We start from the raw sequence: 21,053 nt of genomic DNA, 5'->3' as shown, positions 1-21,053 counted from the left end.
TGGGTCATTTTTCACCTTTTCTTTCAGCGACAACCTGTTCTCCATCCCGCCCCACCTCACTAGCACCGCTTACAATCACCATCAGCGTGTGCAACTGTTGCTGATAGCATACCAGCCTCGCACATCTCAGCATCACCTATTCGTTATGCACGGCACTGCTGCCTCAACAGAAAGGAGTGGCGCAAAGTTCCATTTTCTCCAGGCTATTTATTTAATGGATAATGCAAGGGACGTAAAATGGAAATCACGCATTCGACCATGGCTTTAACACTGGCTCCTCCCTGCCTGCCTTCCTGAACTGCATTCATTCTCACACCAGATGAACATAAATCATTTTGGTAACTTGCTATTACCAAGCTCATTATTTATTCTCCTGGATGTTTAAGGGGAAGAATAAAAAAATATATAAAATATTTAAAGCTCCTAGATGTGAGGAAGGGAACATAACCTTCATCTGCTGCTGTCTGTGTCGGTCTGGCACTAAAATTAAGAGGAAAAAAACGAAAAGATTGTGTGAGCATGTACATGTCAAAAGAAGTGATAAGGGAGAGCATTCATATATGCTAATCCCTGCCCCTCTCTGCTTCTTCTGTGGTGGCAGTGCAACGCAGAGGGTGCAAGCTGTGCTGGTGTGCTCTCCTTGTGGTTTGGCACAGCGATGAGGAGAGCAATGTGATGTGCCAGGCGCTTTGTATTCTAAGCCTGGGAGTAGAGGGATGGAGGCAGGAAGAAGGGGGGGAGGAGGGAGAAAATGAAATAGGAAGAGGAGACAGGGAGGAAGAGAGCACAGAGACAGTGTAATCACTTTTACACCCCCCGATACTGCTGTCCGCCTGACACTTGACTCTTACCCCAAGCCTTTTCTGCACTCCCCTCTACAATATCTCACACTGTCTGTGTGCCTTTCCCTTTTTACTCAGTCTAAACAGAAACTTGAGCTCACACGTTTTGGAAGTATTGCTTTTGTCCAGGTCTGTTTTGCTATCTTGTAACTTTTTTTGTTAATTTAGGTAAGCTTAGTTTCCATGTGCTTCCAGAGCTTTTTAAAGTGAACTCAAATATTTGGGTTTCATTATGTTCAAACTATCAAATTTCATATGGAAATTATGTTTTACTGCCTTTTGCCCCCTCCTGCGTATAGGTCCTGAGACAAAGCAGTGTAAGAAAATGAATGCGGTTCTGTACGATGGCATCTGAAACCAACACCGGCTCTCTGCTGTGAGGTAGTCCTAAATGTCTGAGAGAAAAATACAATGATGTTCTGAGTTCACAGCGAAACAATCTGCTAGCCTGTCTACTCCAGCTCTGTTGGCTGAGATTCTACCTGACTAATTTTGGCTTCTCTATATGCTTGCATTTGAACAGAACAATGACTCCTTTTCAGAAGTTGTTCTATTTTAGAAAATCCCAGGTGGTTTACAGTCAGAGTTCTCAGAAGTATGCCAACAAGACTCAGACTTGGGTTTTCAACCTGTCAAGTTCTTACTTTAATTGTGGATGTGGTACAGTATGATGTTGAGTTCAGTTATCCCGCTGTATTATCGTCTGTGCATCGATGTGCTTACCTGTGCAGTGGGCATGAGATGAAAATGCTGTTAAAGATTAAAGCAGACTCGCTTAAGAGTTTTCAGGATGCATGAGACATCTTCACAAGCTTTTCATCTTGAGTGGTTAAAGTGAGCAAACTGTCTAATGCAGAACCAACAACACACATGCACACTTAACCACAGTCCTGGCCACACCCAGCTCTTCCTCATTTCTTCCCTTTCTCTTGCCCCTTGATTAAATCTCTTTTTCCCCTAAAGTTCAAGTCTTGTCTGTACAACTAAAACCTAATTTTATCCCTCTATAGTTTTCTAAAAACTGATCAAAAGAACTGATCAGCACTAACTCACATATTCTTCCATGATGAGGTACATGCCTTTTTTTTTTTTTTAAATCAAACCCTCATATACTAATTGTGTATTCATCTGTGGCTGAAGGTAGTGCCTAACTAATGCATTTTGCAAGGAAAAAAAAAAAAAAGAGTGCAGAGCTACTTTACTTAGATATTAAAGGACTTTGGGCTGAGAGCCACAGAGTCGGAAAGCTGGTAACTGATGAGAGATAAAAGCATTGTTACATTGGCAGATGTATCCTCAAATTTGAATGATAAACAGCCACACAGCCTTCTTAAATGCTCTATAGGCAACCATGACACTAATCATTCATATGCAAGATCCCCGCTGGGTGTTAGTGGACTGTTCTGGTGAAACATAAGCCAAATCAAGACATACTACCATGTGTATTACAGTATAATGGGAAACAGATGTGGGGCAAAACTTAAAAGGATTAAAAGTAGCTCAGAAGTTTTAATTGTTCAACTGCCAGAGTTTGAAATAAGCTCCAGTTTATCAAGCCCCAACTGTCCCTAGACATTTATGCTAGAAAAAGTGTTAGGTAAGGGTTACAATACACACTGACAAAAGTTATGATAATTAATATGAGAATAGACATACAGTACACATACAAAAAAATAGTATTAGCAATGAAAAGACAGTATCAGTGCAGAAGAAGCATTTTCTAGTGTAGGCCAAATAAGCTTTTAAGTTCCTCAGTGTTTAGGGGGACTACCCGGTAGGTGGACTGATATACACTGCTCATAAAAATAAAGGGAACACTTAAACAACACAATGTAACTTCAAGTCAAACTTTTGTGAAATCAAACTGTCCACCTAAGAAGCAACACTGATTGACAATCAATTTCACATGCTGTTGTGCAAATGGAATAGACAACAGGCATGCAAGACATCCCCAATAAAGGAGTGTTTCTGCAGGTGGTGACCACAGGACCTATGCTTTCTGACTGATGTTTTGGTCACTTTTGAGTGCTGGTGGCGATTTCACTCTAGTATGTGATGGAGTCTACAACCCACACAAGTGGCTCAGGTAGTGCAGCTCATCCAGGATGGCACATCAATGCAAACTGTGGCAAGAAGGTTTGCTGTGTCTCTCAACGTTGTGTCCAGAGGATGGAGGCACTACCAGAAGACAGGCCAGTACATCAGGAGATGTGGAGGAGGCCGTAGGAGGGCAACAACCCCCTAGCATGACCGCTACCTCCGCCTTTGTGCAAGGAGGAACCGGAGGAGCACTGCCAGAGGGGTGGCATGAGGGCCCGAGGTCCACAGGTGGGAGTTGTGCTTACGGCCCAACACCGTGCAGGACGTTTGGCATTTGCCAGAGAACACCAAGACTGGCAACTTCGCCACTGGCACCCTCTGCTCTTCACAGATGAAAGCAGGTTCACACTGAGCACATATGACAGACGTGACAGTCTGGAGACGCCGTGGAGAACGTTCTGCTGCCTGCAACGTCCTCCAGCATGACCTGTTTGGCAGTGAGTCAGTAATGGTGTGGGGTGGCATTTCTTCGGAGGGGCTGCACAGCCCTCCATGTGCTCGCCTGCGGTAGCCTGACTGCCATTCGGTACTCACATTTGAGAAAGGAAAGGGTTGCTGTTATGGCAACTCCCCCAAAAGTCTTGGTGGAACCTCAGGAGCCTCCTACTTTAGCTTGTTTTTAACCCGTGTCGCGAGACTTCAGTGAATCTAGTGGTAATGCCAGACTTAAGGTTCATCTAGCTCGCCTCCGGCTGGAAGCACGGGAAGGGCAGCCAGTGCGTAAAGCAGAGTTTGATCTCAAACTCCAGATTTGCCAGTTGGAGATAGAAGCTGGAGAAGGAAGTCAAGCAGCTTCACATCACAATCAAAGATTTCGAAAGTTTGGTTACCAGTCAGCAGTCTGAGAAGACAAAATGAAATAACAAGGCCATCAAGCTGAAATTGAGGACACCCTTATAAAAGGGAATTCACCTGTGGCTAGAGGCAGTTCTCTCCTCCTCCTCCTTGCTAAAGATCATTTGCCACATGCGTTGAGCTGCCCCGGAGCATTTCATTTGTTTGTGTAAAGTTTGTGGTGGGAGTTAGAGGACTAGGTAAGTCTGGGGGACCCTGTACATTTCCTCACGTAGGATGTTTTCTGTTAAACACACTAGGTAAGTAGGTTGGTGCCACCCATGTAATGTTTGAGCAGGGACGTGCAGAGAGGTTTAAAGGGGCGGGTGCTCAAAGTTAAAAAGGGGCACATTGAACCAGGCTGAATAACAACAACACACATTCATCAAGAATCTAATATGGGAAGGGCGGGGCTGTGTTGATCTGAGACTGTAGACATTAAAAAGTCCACAGGAGAGATGGTAGCTGATTAAACAAGTGTCATGAGATAATAACAAAATGCAAAGATTGGTGACAGCGCTTGGAACCATAAGGCAACAAAAAACTGTGACATAAACTCGGCTCTGCCTGTGAATCACTCTTTGCTTCTCTTCTTCCTTCCTTCCCATCATTTCATATATCACTCTCCACTTGCTGTCCATCTGAGAACAAGGCACAACTTGCTATTGCAATAAACTATAATCTAATTATCCACACCTAACAACTCTTGCACTTAATCTATAATAAAATGATGACAGAAAAATGTTATAGCACTGCCTTTAGTAGCCTCATACAGCGCCTACTGTTTCCTCCTCATGTCCTTACCAGCCATGTCTGCACAATGTTATATCATGAGTAATATTTTTTTAAATCCAGCTAAATAAAACACACACATGCACACACAGTGACATTTTAGACCTTCTTCAGAATACTGTATATACTATGGGCATCATGGTGCTGATCCAGAATCCTTACATTATTATTCATTACTAGAGCTACAATAATAAAGCAATGAGGAGGGGGAAGTAATAAATATGAAATAATGTATTTATGATGATTCCATTTGTTTCACTATCCACTCTGTGCAGGGCAAAGCTTATTACATGTTTAAACTGTAGAGATACAATCATTTTACTGCTGTAAAATCCAACTTTTGTCTTATTTAAAATATAAATCTAATATAATCTGCTTCTTAATGTATGTTTTTTAAAATACAGCTTGTGTTTTTTAATATATTATAATTATAATAATTATTATGTGGACATGCATATTAGATCGTTTTTTAGTGAAATATAATCCCTCCAGAAAGGCAGGAAATGCCCAGAAACTTACTTTAAAACTAAATATGTTCTAAATACTTTAAAACTAAATATGTTCCCTAAAACGGTGACAGAGCTACAGACCCATGACAGCCTTACACAGGTAGCCAGCAGCTATGACCAGCACTACTTGTGCAGTTAATAAAAGGACAGGTAATGTTTGTCGCGCTGTTGCACACACAGCACGCTCGTTTGTTTCAGTTCGTCAGTTGCAACAAGACAACTTACCAACGTGTACGTAATAAGCTAATACTCCTGTGTGCTACACACTACAGTGTACGCTGTACACCTACTTACTGGTTGTGTCGCATCAGTCTGTGTCTCTGAGTTAACTTGTGTTTCTCCTACAGCTCCGGACCGCAAAAAATGCGCGTGCTCTTTGTGAGCTCGTTCCCGGCTCGTAACCAGCGCGTTCTGCCGTCGAGGGCGATCATTGGTTAATAGTGATCATGTGACTGATGCAAGCCAGATCCTTTTATTTAGCAAAACTGTGATTAATAGTTAAATATTATTGTTGAGGGGCACAGACAGGACTCCGCACGCACACACACGTAAAAAAATAAATAAAAATTTTTTAAAAGTTGCCTCAACAAAAGGGCACTTTGGGCACTCATCAGGAAAGGGGCGGGTGCTCAAGCCCCTCTAGCCCCCCCCTCTGCACGTCCCTGTGTTTGAGCTTATTTTGTGAGTTGAGGATTAGGGCTTTGTTTCTTTTGTTTCTCTCTTAAAGTAAAGCTCAGCTTTCTGGGTTTGTCTTTTTGGTGTTTTTCTTCGGCACAACCAAACGCTCCCTTTCTCCCCCACATTGTTGTATGGCTTTGAGACTTTTTTTTGTTGAGAAATTAACCATTAAAACTCTTTTGCTACAACAGTTGTACTGACCTATTGAAGTTGTTGTGTTACCCCCTCCTGCCAACGAGAAGGCATACCACAAGATTGTCATATCTCTGTTAAGACTCAGAACTTGGTCAGCCTATTTTTTCCCCCTTTTATTTTAGAAATATCAGTATCTATATTAGTCTTATCCCATTTCGGCTCTACTACACAGGTCTATAAACAGCTGCCAAAACATATTTGGTGACTGATTTTAGAATTTTTTTTTATTTTAATTGTATTTTTTTTAAGCACATCTAGCTAAAGGGCCAGTGACCTCATGCCATCGTAAAAAGTCGGTCTGTCGATCGAGAAGTAATACTGCTCAGAGTATTGGAAGAGTATTGGTGAAACTTGCAGGGATCACCTAATGGGTCTATACCCAAATTGTGGTCAACAATCGCTAAATCCCAACTGTGTCATTGATGTTCTGCTTATCTTTATCTAGCATGGGGGTCCTCCCAGAAGGCTGACCAGTTACAGCATCAATTCAGATTTTAAGACAGTCTCAAGCCCTGCTGTCTGTTTTGGGATGCAGTTTGTTCACTGTAATCTGGAGTCTCAGTCCAACTAGTGCTTGCAGCAAGTTTATATGCAAGCTCACCAAGACTGCAGAGCAGAACAAGGATGACTGTTGCCAGCTGCAGTCCAGAAGGATGGCGGTGGGGTCTGTCTGTAGGACTCACTGGGGAAGCGCCTGAATATTTTACTCAGATTTTTTAATTTGTCACAAAATGCTCAGCATTGAAATGTTGGCACAAAACTTCCTTATATAGTATTCATTAATAATTCATCTAAGAAAGCATCAGTGTGTCTTCTCAGACGCATGAACACACCTTTACATCTGCCACAACTTGAATCTAGTTCTTTGGGAAACACTACACAATGATCAGAGTTTGATGACCAAGTGGTGTTCCTGTACGCGAAACATCTTAATGTCACGTTTCCTTACAATGGTAACTATAATGAAACTGTCATCTCTCGTTACAAGGCTGTTTTTTGATGATAAAGAAAGGGCCATGCCCAAAAGGAGTAAGGTATATAGAGAAGAGAATAAGAGAAAATGAATTTATAGAGCCGTTTCTCGATTGTAGGCCGCAAATTAAAAACCTTTTACAAATGTAAATTTTTGAGTGAGCTCCAGAAATGCTCAGGAAATTTAGCATTGTTGTATCTATGCCTTCGCAAACAGAAAGGATTCTTTTTGCCAATCCAATGTATTTGTCGTTGTGTTCATAGAAGGGTCTGTAGTTATCAGAGTTTAGCCTTTATATGTTCAAATCACAAGCCTTTGTCTGTTTTCTGTGTCGTAATATCTGAACTAATTTTTTCTGCAAGAGCAGCATGGAGGCATGCAGGCGGGATCTCTGCCAGCAAAGATGTGGCTTGTAACAGCTCTCTTTTTAGTGACAGTCTATGGCATATTCAGCATCCTCAAATGTTTATATTGAATGTTTCAGAAGCTTGAAAATCACCATGGCAATGGTTCCAAAGACAAAAGCCCTAGCCTTTTGTCATGGGTAATTATCACAGAGTAGGCCCCTTAAAGCCTTCCATTTGGCTCTGAACAAATTCACATTTAATTTTGCTCTCATGCATTTGACACAGGGCTTTTTTGTATTCAAATCAGGCTTAGATGTAGAATTTAAATATTGACTGAAATGAGTTCTGTTTGACGCAAGTAGTTCTTTCTGCTTTTTCTTTCTCCAGATTATTTCGATATTTGGAACCATGGAGAAGGGATAAGAAGGGCTATAGAAAGGCCACTTGAAATTTCCTAACGAAGCCACCTTCCCCATATAAGTGAACATTCGAAAACACAATACCTTGAAAATGAGCTTTGGTATTAAACCCAAGTTTAGGTGTCTTATCTCCCACTAGCTGCTGAGTCTCTAAAAGCTGACTTAGCAGAATGAAGAATAACTGCGAGCTTTTGCCAAAGCCGATCCCACTGAAGTGTCATTTCCACACGCTCTGTTTTAAACTCCATGTAACTTCAAATAAGTAGGTCAGAGAAATATGAAAAAAAGTGCTGTGGGGGAATCGACTCAGAGCTACATACAATGTGATGACATTATGTACAATATAGAGATACATCTTAGGTTATATTTAATGGTTAGGTTCTCCAGCAATTTGGTTTAATTGAACATGAATCACTAAATGCAAAATTAAGCCCCATGTCTGTTGGCTGCTCTCAGTTTGTGTTGGTTTTTCAGGCTCTCAAAGCAATAATCAGAATTGGTTCCACATCACCCAGCTGCTTCGGACGCAAACTTTAATTTTACAAACCAAAAATTTCTTGTTATAGGAAAAAGGTTGTGGTTTGGATTAAAATATACCCCTTCATAGCATTGATCATTAACTTACCCGGTGTGTTTAATTGTGACATTGGGGGGTCTTTTTATAAACTTCTATGTGATGATTGGAAATGAGACCCATTTCAGAATGGCCTTTATCCAGTACATGACATCACCACAGGGCACATGCGCATCTGCCAGGAGAAGTAGAATGACTGGCTAGAACCATGAGGAGACATGTAAAGTTTTGTCTTAATGTTATAAAATTATAAAGAGAAATTACACTATTTGTATATAAAGTGTAAACTAATTAAAGAGTGAGAAATCTTTACGTGCATTAACCTTTGTTTTTATTTTCATTTCATCACAATGTTCAACCTTTTTGCTTAACCTGGACTAGCAGCACAACAGAAATAAATTTGACAAGTTAATTCAACCTTGTCTTTGATTCAGATTGTAATAGCTCAACAATTAGAATATGCATATAAAGATATACAAGCATTTGAAAAAGGAAAATCAAGTATATCTCATGATTCAAAAGCTTAAAGAAAACATTGGCAACAATAACTTGAAGAAATCATTTATGTTTCGAGTTTCCAGGAATTTTTATGCAGATCTCTTTTAAGGTCCGGCCGCAGCAGGTTTGAGGTCTGGGCCATTTCCACACGTTGATTCTTCTCTTTTTTTAGCCATTCTGTTGTAGAGTTATCAGTGTACTTGAGATCATTGTCCTGCCTTTTACCCTGTTTCAGCCCAGCTTTAGCGGCCTCTTAGATTGCCTCACGTTTAACTCTAAAGTACTTTGGTATACAGGAGTTCATGTAGGCGTGTGAGTGTGACTGCAAAACAAGAACAAATAATCATTCCTCGACCACTGTGATTGACATTTGGTATTATATTTGTGAAGTGTGTTTTGATATGCTGTGTTTGGTTTTTGCAAAACATAGTGCTGTGCATTATGTTTAGATATCGCTACATTGGTCTCATCTGTCCAAAAGACAGACAAAAGTCTTCTGGTTTGGTCAGATGCAAACCAAAGCTGTGCTACCTTGCTCTTTTGCTCCTTGCTCAAGAGGCTTTTCTCCTGTCAGCAGTTCTAAAAAAAGCCGTACCTGTTAACTCTTTCTCTAATTACATTGTCATGCTAACTGCGGCCTGTGGAGTCTGAGATGTAGCTCTTGGTCTTATTGCGATTTTTCTAAGCATTGCTTGAGTTGACTTTGCTAGGGTGTTCAGCCCTGTTAAGATTTTGGCATTGTTTTAACATACACACCTGAGTTCTCTGAATAAGTAAACTGCCCAAACCTCTGCTTTTATAGGTGCTCACACATGCTGAGGATCAGTTAATCAAGTGCATTTGATTACGAGCACCTGGCTGCAATTTATTCTCTTAATCTCTATAGACGCTGCAACAGTTTATGTAGTTTTTTTTAGAGGTCTGCACATAGTCCTGTCAAACCTTTGTTTTTCACCTTACTGTATAGAAGAATAAAACACTAGCAGACAGATTATAAGTCAGCATGTGGATAAGCCATCCTACCTAAATGAGTTTATATGGCAATAAAGCAAAAGTGAGTGATCTTCTGTCCTTCATCACCCTGACGCTCATTCATTTCCTTACCTCACCTCCTCTCTGCTCATGTGCAATCTGGATGTTGAAGCCTCTGCTGATGTCTGAAATGTTTCAGACATCAGCAGAGGCTTGAATGCCTCCTGCAACCTCTTTGCCTCCCTCAGTAACTCTTCCAAACGCCGTTAGAAAGGTTCAATAATTCACAAGCTAGTTGCCATAAGGATAAAGCTTATTTTTTCCCCCCATATGCAATAAACTGGAGGACACTCAGCACCAGCGAAAAAAAGAGAGAAGGATTCTGTTAAAAATACTGCTGACAAATTTATAAGAACATATTGCAAAGCTGAGCCTATAAATTTTTTACTAAATCGTATGGTGGTTGTTGTATGGAAAGAAAAAAAAAAGGAGGAAAACCTCACGGCTCAGTAGTAGGGCGAGTGTCCAGCAGAGAGATTTATTTACACAAGATTATATGAAAAAAGAAAAGTTTTTACTACAGTGCATGATACAATATTATTCTTGTAGTCTATTTATAATCAGGTTCACTCAGTAACAACTTGCAGTGGTCTGATTTTTTTTCTTTACAGGCATTATTTATGAGGTCTCTAATATTTAAATGTGTATAACATTTTCCAAGTTCAGCCTGACATTATATGAATTGCAATGGAAATAGGCCAGCATATATTTTTTCAGATTTTATGTATGAGAGTAGAAAAAAAATGTGTTCAAGTGCTTTAACCAGTCTATTTATAGCCAGCGTGACTGGATCTTAAGTTTTTTTGCTTTATTGTTTCCCTCACCATCTCCGTTAAGGAGCGGCTGAAAGTTTTATTCTTCAGTTTTTTCAGTGAGAAGTTATTAACAACAAATATTTTTATAGACCTCTTTGATATTAACCAATATTTTTATATTTTAATATTTCAACCTAATTTCCTGCTTTCTTCTCCCCAACAGAGCCACTACATGACTGTTCATATCCCTTTCATCTACTAATTTTCAAGCAGACAGTACATTTCCTATTTTTTAAAAGTTGCCATTTTACTTAATTCATTTAAACTTTTCTTCTTTCCACCATGACGCTGTTATCTTGTGCGTCCCCAGTGTCCTGCAGAGTTTCTTTCCTTTCCGACTTACTCTTTATCAAAACCTTGTCATTTCCCAGCAGAGAATAGTTGACTATGTCCTCCCATTTGTTTTTCCAAGAATAGACTATGCTGTTATCTGGAAATTGTATGTCTCTCAGAATTACTTCCTGCGTCTTACGGTTCCCATGGATCACTTTGGTGTAGCTCTTTATTTATTAGACAGGTGGATAATTTTGATGTAGTCTGTGCTTTTACAAATCATAATCCCAATTGTGTTTTTTCCCTCTTTTTTTTTTTAGTTGAAATCAGTGTAACCAGCTTCATTATATGAACGTATTTTGGTCAAGAGATTTACTCAAGGATATTTGTGACTGCAGTAAAGAAAAAAAAAAACACAAAAGAAGGTTAGAAATGATGAAAAATAACTTTTTATTTAAATTAGGAAACTGTCTTTATGTTGAGGGGATGCACACTATAGCATGAATCCCCTGTCTATGACAGGGGTGGGTAACTCCAGGCCTCATGAGTGGTGTGCTGCAGCTTTTAGACATCACCCTGGGTCAACACACCTGAATCAAATGATTAGTTCATTACCAGGCCTCTGGAGAACTTCAAGACATGTTGAGGAGGCAATTTAGCCATTTAAATCAGCTGTGTTGGATCAAGGTCACATCTAAAACCTGCAGGACACCAGCCCTTGAGGCCTGGAGTTGGACACTCCTGGTCTATGAGAAACACAAAACCAGAAATACACACATACACAAAAGTTAACACCTGACCCCCTACTCACACTCGCCCTCTGTTGCCATGGTGAAACAAAGTGAGGTCTTAAAACTGTAAGTGCAGGGAGCCAGGCAAAAGTGACATTATATGGGATTATTCTAAATCCAATAGAGGGGGGAAAAAGGATCAGGTAGATCCTTCAGGACCTGGGATTTAAAAGGACAATAATTCTGACTGGGACTTGCTGGGAGGATAACACCTGTAATCTCTCCACGATAAGTAGTTGTATTTCTTACACCAAACCTTCTGGAGCTGAAAAATTAGGGCAAATGCAGAAATTCTAAAACTGTATTTCCTCAAACAGCCACTAGAGACTGGCTTCAGAACCAGGTTTACTACCAGTTATGATAGAGCTTCAGTTTAAAATTCTCAAATTTAGAATAGTAGTAAACATATTAATGCCTTGTCATGAACAAGTCTGCACCTTTTTTAAGTGAATGACATTCTAATATTGTTTCATGTGTATGCTAGCAGGTATCAACTGAGCTAGTTAATATCAAATTAAAGCTAGCTAAACTTGACTTAAACTTCATCCTCTTGAACAAAAGTGTTTGCTTATGGCTCCGTAAAACACTTGTTCTTTAACTCTGTACAGAACTGGTGCTATATGAATAAAATAAATTAATTTAAGATATGATATCATGTGGGTACTCCCATCCTTTATATACAGTTCTTGATTAGCCTCCACTTAGTAAAGTCTGAAACATTTTACTTCACACTACTACCATTAAACATTTCATTAATACTAAGGGAGGTGATCCGGAGTTTAAAGAAAACATTATTTTGCCATTCATTGTTTTTCCTATGGGATCTTAGAGAAATTTGCACAACAACATCCCGCCTCACGAGTTTCCTCTCGGATGCCTTTATGTTGTCAGCCTTGCCAGCGATTACAGCCCGCAGGGCAGGTAAAGGGCTGTGTTGTTGCAGAAGGTTGACAGAGAAGAAAAGCTCTGGGCTCAAAGGAATGGGCCTTCCCCTCACCGCACAGCAGCCATTACTCTAAATCACCCCCCTTTTTCCTCCTCCTCCTTCTTTATCCCTGACCTCCGTTAGAATTCACTGACCTGGAAAATATCTGGTGAGTCCAAGCCACCAAGAGCGGCACTGGCCCTAGCGTCGCCTGCAAACAGCAGAAATATTGAGCCAATTACAAGATTATTATCTGGTGGTAGTGGCAGGGGAACACAGTGGGAGTGTATTTATGCCTGCCAGTGCTCCCTGCTGAAAGAGGAAAAATGAATCAGAGGCTTTTGGGAGAGAAGTGGACAGTACTCATTCCCACTTGCCTTTATTTCTTTACAACTCCCGTTTATTAACAGACTTTGGCTCCCATCCAAGCCCCTTTCTAAAAGGTCAAAGATAACACCAGGAAATGGCCCTTTTGGAGCTGATAGTTTGTTAGTATTTTCACCTGGCTAATTCATATGCCGTGCTGTCATATTGTGTGTGCACCTGATTTACAGTAAATATGACCTATGACACATTCAGACTTTTTTTCACCATTTATTTAAGAGACATGAGTCACAGCCTGGATATGAGGGCAGAGCTGAGTTGGTTTGCAAGTGTAATTTGTTCAGCAGGGAAGGGAAAGCATTGATGCATCAGGCCCTTTATTCCAAAGTGGTTGCTTTATAGACAAGCTTACAAAGGGCACATTTAGTGATCTACTGCCTGTTACTGTGTACATTGGATTTGGTTTTTTAATAGGGAATAGAGTTTCCTGAAAGAATCCTGGCCTCTCTTTCCAGCTAGTTAGTTCCATATGAGAGGAATGACGTACATTTACAACTTGTATCATGTTCTGTCATGTCTACAAACTGTTTGTTTGTCATCTTCTAAACATTGTAGTCAGCCTTTGTATTTTTTCTTGTTTTGTCTTCTGTACTCAAACGTATGCCAAAGCATTGAATTTGATTTAAAGAGAAGCCTGGGTTTGCGTGCTCCGTTTCGTATTTCATTTTGGGTCTGCATCTTGTTTCACAAGTCGATCCCACTGCCTGCGTTTCATGCGTCAGTATGCTTAGGGAGTCGTTTTTTAGCAGTGTGATGAAGACATCAAAGCAGAATCTGGAACTGCAGTAAATCTCAAGCACTTGGACGGTTTGTCATCTGTTACATCACCTACCACTGCCAGTAAAGTTTCATTAGAAAGCGCTGCATGCTTCTTCTCTAGAATGGAAAGAAATGTCCTACTACAGTTCCCCTACTGTAAAAAAAAATTATTTCCCCAAGTAAAACTTTAATGTTGAGAATTAAAGTTCTTCTCTTTATATAACTTTACTGTGTATTAGTCACATTATTGGTTAGACCTTTGACAGCTTTGAGGATTTGTTTTGGAGGTCATCACAAGTACAAAATCTGTGACACCACTCCAAGATACACCAGATGAGCATGGATTTTCTTAATGATCTCTGCAAGCACAAAAACATGCCTGATCTACTCGAGTTGCATTGTGGGTAATATAGACAAAAAGAGAATTGGTTGGAATTAAAGTAACAGAAACTGGCTCTGCTGCATCATTTCATATAGATGCAAATCTGGCTGCAGCCTACTGCTTATCCAGAGTTGGGTCACAGTGGCAACAGTCCTTCTCCTCAGTAATGCCCACAAAGCCATGAGATGGATAAACATTTAACTGAGTTCTGGGTTTAGCCTGGGCGTCTGACCTACTAATTGTGCCCTCTAGACTCCCAGGAGAAGTTGCAAAAAGGTAACAAGCGATGGCTTGGTTTCAAACTGCCTCTGCATATTTAGACTTGTTACCTTTACTTGACTCTTTAAAAGTAATTAATTTTAGCCACTTGTAACCACAGTTGCATTCAGTTGGTCGGTACTCAGAGCTCTGAGAGGCACATAAACAAGAACCCATGATAAGTAAAATCCTTTGCTTAGAGTAAATGGTGTAGCTGTGTAAGTTAGCCAAAGCTAAATTTGGGAAAACCTGGAATAAGTGTTCAAATTTCATTTTTCAAACAGAAACAAATATGCTGTTTAATCAGTATTGCATTTTTCAGGTGACTATAAAATTTATATCACTCTGACTACTACTTTATGACGTCTCTATTTTAACTTCCAAACATGGCTGTCTTCATGTAATCTACATTACACCATGCCACATCCCTCCCTGTCTCCGAAAATTCCCCCCACTGTTTCGAGTGGCCTCGCAGCACCACACCACTGCTGTTAGCGCATCGACCACAGGACCAGCTCAACGCACACCATGAAATATGGATGCTTCCTTTAGTACAGACTCATTTCTTTTTCATAACGCAGTAATGTTCTCTTTTGCGTCGGAAACCTGTGAGGACTGCTTTGGAAGGTTGGTGGTTCCCAAATCAGCATGTTCCCGATGTAGGCAGGAAGACATTCTGAGTGTCTGCCTGCATGCCAGCGTCTGGAAGTCCTCTTTTATCAATAAATAGTCTCAATGTTCTCCATCAGTGACTTGTCAGCTCTGCAGCCTTTGTAATCCCTGATGGCATTGATTTTGTTTCAAAGTACTATTATACTGCCTCGCTCTGGACTCTCGGTGCGATGGGGCAGAGCTAATGCGAGAGGAAAGGAGCCTTGTCCGGGATCCTCTTTACACAGCTGTAGGAGAGGTCGCAGTTACTGAGAGGACTCCGGAGGTCAGCTGACGGTCAGTGTTGCAGGAAGATGTCGAGACATCGGTGCACCTGTGTTGACGCTGTTGCTCTTATCGACCACATCCTGCTTGTCCCCACTGTGCTGACCTCGTGAATCGTCCCTCAAAGAGGGGATTCACTCAGGATACTGGATGTGTTTTGACATTGGCCTGAAGGTATTGACTTGTAGCTCTTAGATCCATTTCACCTCACACACTGAGATCAGCCAGCAGCTGTTTTAAAACCTGAGACAACCATAAAGAAAACTGACAATGCCATTCTTGTTCTGTCATTTCGGTGATCCAACCTGCAGCAGCTTTACTCACAAAAACAGTACATTCAGCAGCTTTACCTAGTTTACTGTTTTCATTATGCTTATAGTATGTTTTCTTTTACAACTATTGCTGCAGATTATAAAAAATCTATTCGAAAAGTTTGAGCGTGCACACATTTATTCCAATTTCCATGCACTTTCCTGTACCTGTGCAGATGGCAGATTAATCTAAATCTGAATCTTCAGGCCGTAACAGCGACAGATCCGACAGATCTTTAATGTCTGCACCTGTTATCTGTTCGTTGTCAACCCACCAGTTAGAGCATTTGATCAGAAAGAGCTTGTATTTGTCATTATAAAGAGTAATTGCAAACAGCCCCGAGCAAAAACAGCCATCACGTTCATCTCGGCTAGTGTCTTTTAGAAATGCACTCTGTTTGTTTAGCGCTCCGTCTCGGCAAACATGCCCTCTGTCTTATTTCATACTGTGCATGCTAAACGGAGCATGATTGTATACCAGTGTCTTAGCAAGGATGAAAAACGGTGCCTGTCACATCAGAAATTAAAACGTGCCTACTGTCAGGCAGAAGCTGCACTGTGATTGTATATGTTACTATGTATTTTACTACATGGTATTACACGCAACAGATTCAGTTGTCGAGCACTCTCCAGAAATTTATGAGGACCACCCTCTTTGATGGTCTTCTGTCACAGGTGGGAAACTTCATCTACCTTGGGAACAGGCCGGGCCACTTAGTCGGTGCCAGTCCTTGCTTTACGCAGCAGCCAAGCAGATGAATAATTGACACTTGCATTCTGTACTTTGGTGAATTTTAAAGCTGTATTCTGCAGAGACTCTAAATGGTAGAGGGAGGGTGCGTTAATCATTCATGGGCTGCTTTTACCCACTTTTGCTTAAGGTCGCTGTCCTGAAGGCGGCTGGACAGAAGGAGAGTGGAGGTAGAGAGATGTGAAAGAAAATGGTGAAAAGATGCCATTTATAACTACGACCAAATATTATAATTTCAGGGATTGCTCTAGCTGAACTTTATCACCAGGATTTCATTTCATTTAGGATCAGTATGTGGCTATGCATTGTGTTCAGATTGCTCAAGTGGAACCATTTATATGAGAAATTTTCCAAATTATGCTTGAAATAAACATAATGTTGAACCATATGTGAACCTTGTGAGGAGGAAAAAAAGTCTCCCTATCCACTTGAATGGATTTTTTGGATACTTTTTTTTCCCATTTGTTGAAAAAGAATGGCAAGAAGGTGATCATACTGCGAGGGCATTGAGTATTAATATTTTATAACTGGCATTACCATAGTAGAGGTATAGAGATTGACATTCTCTCTTTTTTGCTCTGGACAAGAGTGAGGAATACCCCCTTTCAAATGCACCCAAGGGAGAGCCCCCTCTTTTATAACCACACCACATCTCTTTACATCCAGAGGCGTTCCTGAAAGCGGAGCTGCGGCAAACCTGCCAATCAACATTTGGTCACGCATGAGAGAAATCCAATAAATAAACTTCTGCAACCAAACTGTTACTAGTGTTATTCTTGATTGATTGGATTCAATGTTTTTGATGACTTAGCTGGAGTTCGTCCAGTTTTAATGTTTATTGTTGTAAGAGCGGTTGTGTAACTGCGACAGTTGCTTAGTAGGTTTCGGTGAAGAGTGCAGGTCAAATAAATATTTCACTTCCTTTTTTCTCTCTCACTATTTTCTCTTCTCAGAGAGCTGATGCCCAAGACCCTGGAGGGTCAAATCACAATGGAGAAAACTCCTAGCTACTTTGTGACCAGGGAAGCTCCTGCCCGAATCTCCGCCATGTCCCGGAACACCAAGCTGATCGTCGTAGTGAGGGATCCTGTCACTAGAGCTATCTCCGACTACACACAGACACTGTCTAAGAAGCCTGACATTCCCTCGTTTGAGAGCCTCACCTTTAAAAACAGGACTACAGGGCTCATTGACACATCATGGAGCGCCATCCAGATTGGCATCTACGCCAAGCACCTGGACAACTGGCTGCAGTACTTCCCCATGGAGCAGATCCTGTTTGTGAGCGGCGAGCGTTTGATCAGCGACCCAGCTGGAGAGCTGGGCCGTGTGCAAGACTTTCTCGGGCTCAAGAGGATCATCACAGACAAACATTTTTATTTCAACCAGACCAAGGGATTCCCGTGCCTGAAGAAAGCAGAAGGCAGCAGCAAGCCCCACTGCCTTGGAAAAACCAAAGGGCGAACCCATCCAAACATTGACCCTGAGGTGGTGCAGAGACTACGAGACTTCTACAGGCCCTTCAACATGAAGTTCTACCAGATGACAGGAAGATTTTTTGGTTGGGATGACTGAATGTTTAGTTTAGTTTTGGTTTTTTCTCGTGAAGTTGAGAACTATCAGACTGCAAAGGATCACAACTGACAGAAAATCAATATAAGATTCTGAGAATAAAGTTTTAATTACAATAACATAGTTATTGGGGAAAAAAGGCTACTTTGGCAAAAAAAAAAAAGTCATGGATAATTCCAAACATATATAATTATCATATTAAATTTAGTTTATTAAAAAAATTATATAGAAATATTTATATTTTAAAAAATATTTTATGACATAAAAACGATTAATTAATTTTTAATAATACTTAATTATTTGAGATATATTTGATTGATAGTACTTTTATTTATAGCAGTCAACCCCCTGCCAAAAACAGGTCACTTGGGAAAAATGTGTGTTCTGCAACTGGTTGGTGAGTGGTTGCCGGAGGTTGCTGGATGTTACCAAGTAAAATCTGGCCACAGATGTGAGGGTGTACCAAAAACCTTCTTGATTGTTTCAGAGGCTAACAGATTGCAGCGTTGCCTGTGGAAGACCCCAGCTTATCTCTAAACACTCACCAAACATTTACTGAGAAGAAAACATTCTGCTTCAAAGCATCTTCATTACAAACTGCATGAGATGGCTGCCACTCGCTAGCGACCTAAGCAGTTGCAACACATGGCTGTGAACTGAGCCTGGTTAGAAGGAAACAATATACTGATTTAAAAGAAGTGATAGCTTTTATTAGTTAACTTGCATATGCATCATCTGGTATTTGTTTTTTACGAGTACCTTACTGAGGGTGATACAAAATGGTATAAGAAAAAAAACAAACTTTTTTTCTGCTACTTTTGTTCAAAAACCATGGAGATTCCTTACACTTTCTCTAAATATTATTTCCCTAGTGGTTTTTAACCCCTTATAAATGGCATAGCTTTATGCTAATTTTGTATTTTTCTCAAATTAGTGCAAATTAATATTCAAAATTAAAAAAACTATATACGTAAAATTATTATAATAATTATTATTATATTATCAATATTAGTATTGCCACTTTTAATGCCTAATTTTGTTTTTTTGCCGAGATATGACATTTTTTCCTAATAGGTTTGAAGAATATTTACACTTTTTCAAAGAACCAGTACTTTTATTCACTCGTTTGCTTACCGTTCTCTTAGATTCCCAAATCTGTTCTCAAAGTCTTGTATTTTTTTTTTCCAAACAGTGTTTCCACCACTCCATCCTCAGCATTAATACACTAGCAGCAATACAGGGCTGTTAAAAAAGATCAAGATGCCCTATCTCACCTCAGTGGCAGTTTTGATATGCAATATTTCTCTGCTACATTTTCCATCCTCAGAACTCGTTGTGATCCACGCTCATGGAGATGTTTTCTTCAAAAAAAAAAAAAAAAAAAAAGAGTGAGTTGTTGGAAGATTTGCATCATATCTGCCTGCATTATCTGGGGAAACTTTTTTTCTTTCACGTTGCAAGTCCTCGGCTGTGAAATGGAAATTATTGTGTGCTGTGCTTCCACAAGAGGATGGGTAAAATCCCATAGTGTCCAGGAGCTTCTGATAAAAACTAATGCCATATATTAAACATGACTGCTTTAAAATGTTCACATTTTTTCTAGCAAAAGTAATATGAAAAGATAAAACATAGTTATTTTTTGAAATGTATTTATTCGAGAGGTACACGAGAAGCAAGTATGCATTTTGAGCAACTCCTCGGTGAGTGTGTCCTCATTTATTATTATGTTTTCCATGCTTTTAGAGTTTTGTTTGTTTTATACTGTGTGCGCTAAAAAATTGTTATCCTCGTTTTAATTTCAGGTCGTTCATTTCATTATGTATTTACTATACATGGATGAATGTGGTGTTGGAACACTTTCAGTTCCAGAGTTGTGAGTTTGTTATTTCAAGGGTCGTTTACCCACCTTCAGTTAATGAAGCTGCAAGCAAAGATAGCACTCACTGTTATTCAAGAGACATAGACTCCGATGGAGGAAAAGGGCCTTCCCAAACTGTGACTCAGATTTCCTCAACATGCCTCCTTGTGTATTGAATACACTTAATGTCACTGGCCTTCCTTGCCTTGAGGCAGTGTGTGTGTGTGTGTGTGTGTGTGTGTGTGTGTGTGTGTGTGTGTGTGTGTGTGTGTGTGTGTGTGTGTGGACACTGTGCTGAACCCAGGGAGCATGAGAACAATGACTGAGTTGTGTTCCTTCTTTGTCCACTTGTATTGTGAGCTACTTTCTGAAAGCAGATGTGCCTCAAAAGATAACGCAATCAACAATGTTATTTTCTGTGTGTGTGTGTGTTTGTGCGTGGTTGTGCAAGAGAGCTTCAGAGAAGAACCTTATATAGACTTTGGGGAGATTATGTAACAAATCTAACTTTATTGTTGCGACTGTTTCTTTCTTAAAGTGTTGAGGTTTTTTTTCGCACCCGTTGAATAAAAGATGTTATATGTAAATATTTTGTGTATCTGAACCTCTCTCTCTTTTTTTTTTTTGGGGGGGGGGTGTCATGGCTGTAACTTCATTGCAAAAATCCAGGCATAAGGTGTATATCCACACTCATAAGGATGAGCCACTAAAGCTCAGCCTTCTACGGATTGATAACACCCATTGGTTCCTGCTTTCCCATCTCCTCTGTTACACCTTCCCATATTGTCTCAGCTTATCTCTGCCCAGCCTCCATGGAAGAGTGTCAAAAGGAATTATTGGGGATTTTACAAGATGGTTAAAGTCTGACATCCTTTTTGGTGTGGGGAGCATTTTGAAAACTTAGGTACAAGCTTTTTTTTTGGAATAAAGCCCAGGAAGTTGAAGTAGTACCTGTGGGGTCCTTGGGTTGGAAAATGCATTTAGTTTGCATATGAAAAACAGAGCAAATAAACACCTGCACTACCTGGACACTTATTTTTTCTTTTAGTTTGCACATCCATAACTGTAAAACAAATATTGTGTGCTATGCTTCTTAAAGTGGTTTGGTGAAATCACATAGTGTCCAGGGGGTTTTGAAAAAACGCTAATGCCATGTATTAAACATAACTGCTTTACTTTTTTTTTTTGCATTTTTCTAGCAAAAGTAATATAAAAAGATATTTTTCACATGTATTTATTCGAGAA

The 21,053-nt window shown here is 40.1% G+C and overlaps 1 protein-coding gene across 1 annotated transcript in view; it reads left to right on the top strand.

Moving 5' to 3' along the window:
* The window catches only part of LOC309713386 (heparan sulfate glucosamine 3-O-sulfotransferase 3A1-like), a 38,492-nt gene extending 20,440 nt beyond the window's left edge, over window positions 1–18,052 (top strand). The window contains exon 2 of the mRNA XM_082544976.1: window positions 17,332–18,052. Within this exon, the coding sequence (XP_082401102.1) occupies window positions 17,332–17,953 (622 nt within the window). The 3' untranslated portion in view covers window positions 17,954–18,052. The remainder of the gene's footprint in view (window positions 1–17,331) is intronic.
* The last annotated feature ends 3,001 nt before the right edge of the window (window positions 18,053–21,053 follow it).

Source organism: Aulonocara stuartgranti (genome assembly GCF_965226115.1).
Source record: "Aulonocara stuartgranti genome assembly, chromosome: 8".
Classification (NCBI taxonomy): domain Eukaryota; kingdom Metazoa; phylum Chordata; class Actinopteri; order Cichliformes; family Cichlidae; genus Aulonocara; species Aulonocara stuartgranti.
Note: the sequence above shows the minus strand (reverse complement) of the source record. Positions and strands in the feature narration are given on the sequence as shown.